The sequence below is a fragment of the Colobus angolensis genome, unplaced genomic scaffold, assembly GCF_000951035.1.
Source record: "Colobus angolensis palliatus isolate OR3802 unplaced genomic scaffold, Cang.pa_1.0 Scaffold60, whole genome shotgun sequence".
Taxonomy (NCBI): Eukaryota; Metazoa; Chordata; class Mammalia; order Primates; family Cercopithecidae; genus Colobus; species Colobus angolensis.
In genome coordinates this window covers 2,165,544-2,168,838 of record NW_012119599.1, presented here as the reverse complement: position 1 = coordinate 2,168,838, position 3,295 = coordinate 2,165,544, and the positions used below count along the sequence as shown (strand labels likewise).

General features: G+C 52.3%; 1 protein-coding gene across 1 annotated transcript in view; it reads right to left on the bottom strand.

The window, feature by feature from the left end:
- PPP1R13L (protein phosphatase 1, regulatory subunit 13 like) overlaps positions 1-3,295 on the bottom strand; it is a 19,866-nt gene that overhangs the window by 11,526 nt on the left and 5,045 nt on the right. Inside the window, exon 8 of the mRNA XM_011963156.1 lies at positions 2,052-2,512. Within this exon, the coding sequence (XP_011818546.1) occupies positions 2,052-2,512 (461 nt within the window). The remainder of the gene's footprint in view (positions 1-2,051; positions 2,513-3,295) is intronic.

Genomic DNA, 3,295 nt, shown 5'->3' with positions numbered 1-3,295 from the left:
CCAGGATGGTCTTGATCTCCTGACCTCGTGATCCGCCCGTCTCGGCCTCCCAAAGTGCTGGGATTACAGGCTTGAGCCACCGCGCCCGGCCTACCTGATTCTTATATTCTACGACTTTTTAAGTTTCTCTGTGGCCAGGACTTTGTGATTCTACAATGGGATGCTCAACCATTTCAACATGCTGTTATTCTTCCCCTCTTGATTTCAAAATCCTCAGCCTCAAGGTTCCTTGCCTTTACTCTCAGGAGGGCCTGGGAATAGGCATTTTGGGGTGTCCACCTGACCCCTACTTCTCTGAGAAGTTATCTCTTCCCTCTGTTTACCCACATGGATTATTCAGGTCTGTTCCATGTGGCTTAAACCCTCTTCCCAGTCAAGATGCAGGGACCAAGATCAGCAGGAGACCATCCCCTGGTCCAATGGTGACAACAGTAAGGGCAGTTAACAGTTATGTGCCAGGTATTATGCTAAGCTCTACGTTAATGTATTTCATCTTGGCTGGGTGTGGTGGCTCACGCCTGAAATCCCAGCACTTTGGGAAGCCAGGGCAGGCAGATCACCTGAGGTCAGGAGTTCAAGCCAACATGGTGAAACCCCATCTCTACCAAAAATACAAAAAATAGCCGGGCGTGGTGGCATATGCCTGTAATCCCAGCTACTTGGGAGACTGACGCAGGAGAATCGCTTTAACCCAGGAGGTGGAGTCCCGCACTCAGCCAAGACTCACTTTTTGTTTATTTATTTATTTAGAGATGGAGTCTTGCTGTGTCACCCAGGCTGGAGTGCAGTGGCGCGATCTCGGCTCACTAAAACCTCCGCCTCTGGGTTTAAGCGATTCTCCTGCCTCAGCCTCCTGAGTAGCTGGGATTACAGGTGAGTGCCACCACTTCTGGCTAATTTTTGTATTTTTTTACTAGAGACGGGGTTTCACCATGTTGGTCAAGCTGGACTCAAACCTCTGACCTCATGATTCGCCCACCTCAGCCTCCCAAAGTGCTAGGATTACAGGCATGAGCCACTGCACCCGCTGAGACTCACTATTTTATACGGGAGAGCCAAGCCAGGCACAGTGGCTCATGTCTCTAATCCCAGCACTTTGGGAGGCTGAGGCAGGCAGATCACTTGAGGTCAGGAGTTGGAGACCAGGGTGGCCAACACGGTGACACCTCATCTCTACTAAAAATATAAAAATTAGCCAGGCATGGTAGCACAGGCTTATAATCCCAGTTACTTGGGAAGCTAAGGTGGGAGGACGGCTTGATCCTGGGAGGCGGAGGTTGCAGTGAGCCGAGATCAAGCCACTGCACTCCAGCCCGAGTGACAGAGCAAGACTCTGCTTGAAAAAAAAAAAAAAAAAATAGAGGAGAGAGCAGAGCAAACACAAGAGACACAGAGACAAAGAGGGAGAGAAGAGAGGGTGACTGCTTTGATTCAAGACTTCTCAGTCTTGAATGAAGAAGTCTTTGGCAAGACTTCTCAGTCCCAGAATGAACTCACTGTTGTGCCAAGACTCAGTCATGTCCAGGAGTAAGACTCAAGATTGCTGAAGGAATGCCCAGCGCAGGGCACAGGTATAGGTTATTGGAGAGAAGGAGCAGAGTACATCTCCATGTAGCCACAACTCCCAGATGGCCCTCCATATGCTCACACACAGCTATGCCTAAAGACTACATTTCCCAGCATCCCATTGCAATGGGGCTCCTGGCCAGTGGGAGTGGGCGGAGTGATGTGTGAACTCCCAGGTTCTGCCTAAAACGGGAAAGCACACTTTCTCCTCTTCTCTCTTCCTGGCTGGAGGGCAGACTTGGTGACAGCCATCTAGGACCATGAGGGCAGGCTCACCCCCCCACCGATGGATGGCAGAGCCTCAGGTAGATGGAGCCTGAGTCCTGACTCCAGTGAGCTGCCTACAGTCCTGGGCTGCAAACTCCTGGACTTTTACTCAAAAGAGGAGAAAACTTCGATCTCATCTACACTGTATTTGGGGGGCTCTTTGCTACAGCCCTTGGATCCACATAGCAAACATACCCGTTTCCTCCTGTATTACTTACCATGCTCTGCGGCTGCTCTGGTGGGCTGCTCTGGGATGGGGCCGGGGGTGGAATGGGAGCTGGTGGGGCAGGAGCAGGAGGCCCTGCCCTGGCCTCAGATCCCTCAGTGATGGTGGACAGCTCTGGCTCCAGCCCCCCGGGCCCTGGCGCCCCATGGCGATGGAAGAGGCGGCTGATGATCTGCTGGTACTGTTTCTTGTGGGTAGGGGGCAGGGCCACGGCAGGGGCCTGCTCCATGGAGCCCCTGCGTTTGAGGGGCCGGGGAATTTCCGCCAGCACCCGTGCCACCTCCTCCAGCTCGGGCACCGACTGTGCCTCCGGTGGCAGTGCTGGCTGTAGCCTTGTGGGGCTGAGAGGCCTTGCTACAGTGCCTTCATCCACATCGCCAGCCTCCAGCACCGGGGTCAGCAGCCCCTCTATCTCCGGCTCAGGCTCCAGCTCGGTGGGGGGTTTGGGGGGTCCTAGCCGGAACAAGAGCCCCATCAGAGGACACGTCCCCAGGAGACAGCCAAGACTCCCTCTCCACAACTTCCAGGACATATAACCAGCACATGATTTTCTGTGTGACCTCAAGGAAGTTCCTTGCCCTCTCTGGGCTACACTTTCTTTGGGCTGTGAATAATATACAGTTATGATGCCTCCCATTTATTGAGCAGTTAGTATATGCCTGGCACTTTACATGCCTACCTTACTGTAATCTCACCACTGCCTTGTGAGGTAGACAGACTGCCATCTCCCTTTATTACTGAAGGGGAATCTGGACCTCAGAGAGGACAAGTCAGTTGCCCAAAGCCATGCAGCTGGGACTTGAACTCAGTTCTGGCTGACTCTAGAATCCACTACTACCAACCATGATAGATGTGACTTCCTGAGATCCTAAGAACTTCCTCTCCTAACATCTCAGGCAGAAAACTCCAGCAGGAAGTAGAATCCTGGTGTTTAATGATTTCTTCTCTGTCTTACTCACTCTGGCAGTAAAGCAAGTGGAAATAAAAATATGCATTATTGGCTAAGTGGAGTGGCTCATGCCTGTAATCCCAGAACTTTGGGAGGCCGAGGCAGGCAGATCTCTTGAGGTCAGGAGTTTGAGACCAGCCTGGCCAACATAGTAAAACCCCGTCTCTACTAAAAATACAGAAAAAGAAAATTTTCTGGGCGTGGTGGCACATGCCTGTAATTCCAGCTACTCGGGAGGCTGAGGCACAGGAATCACTTGAACCCAGGAGGCGGAGGTTGCAGTGAGC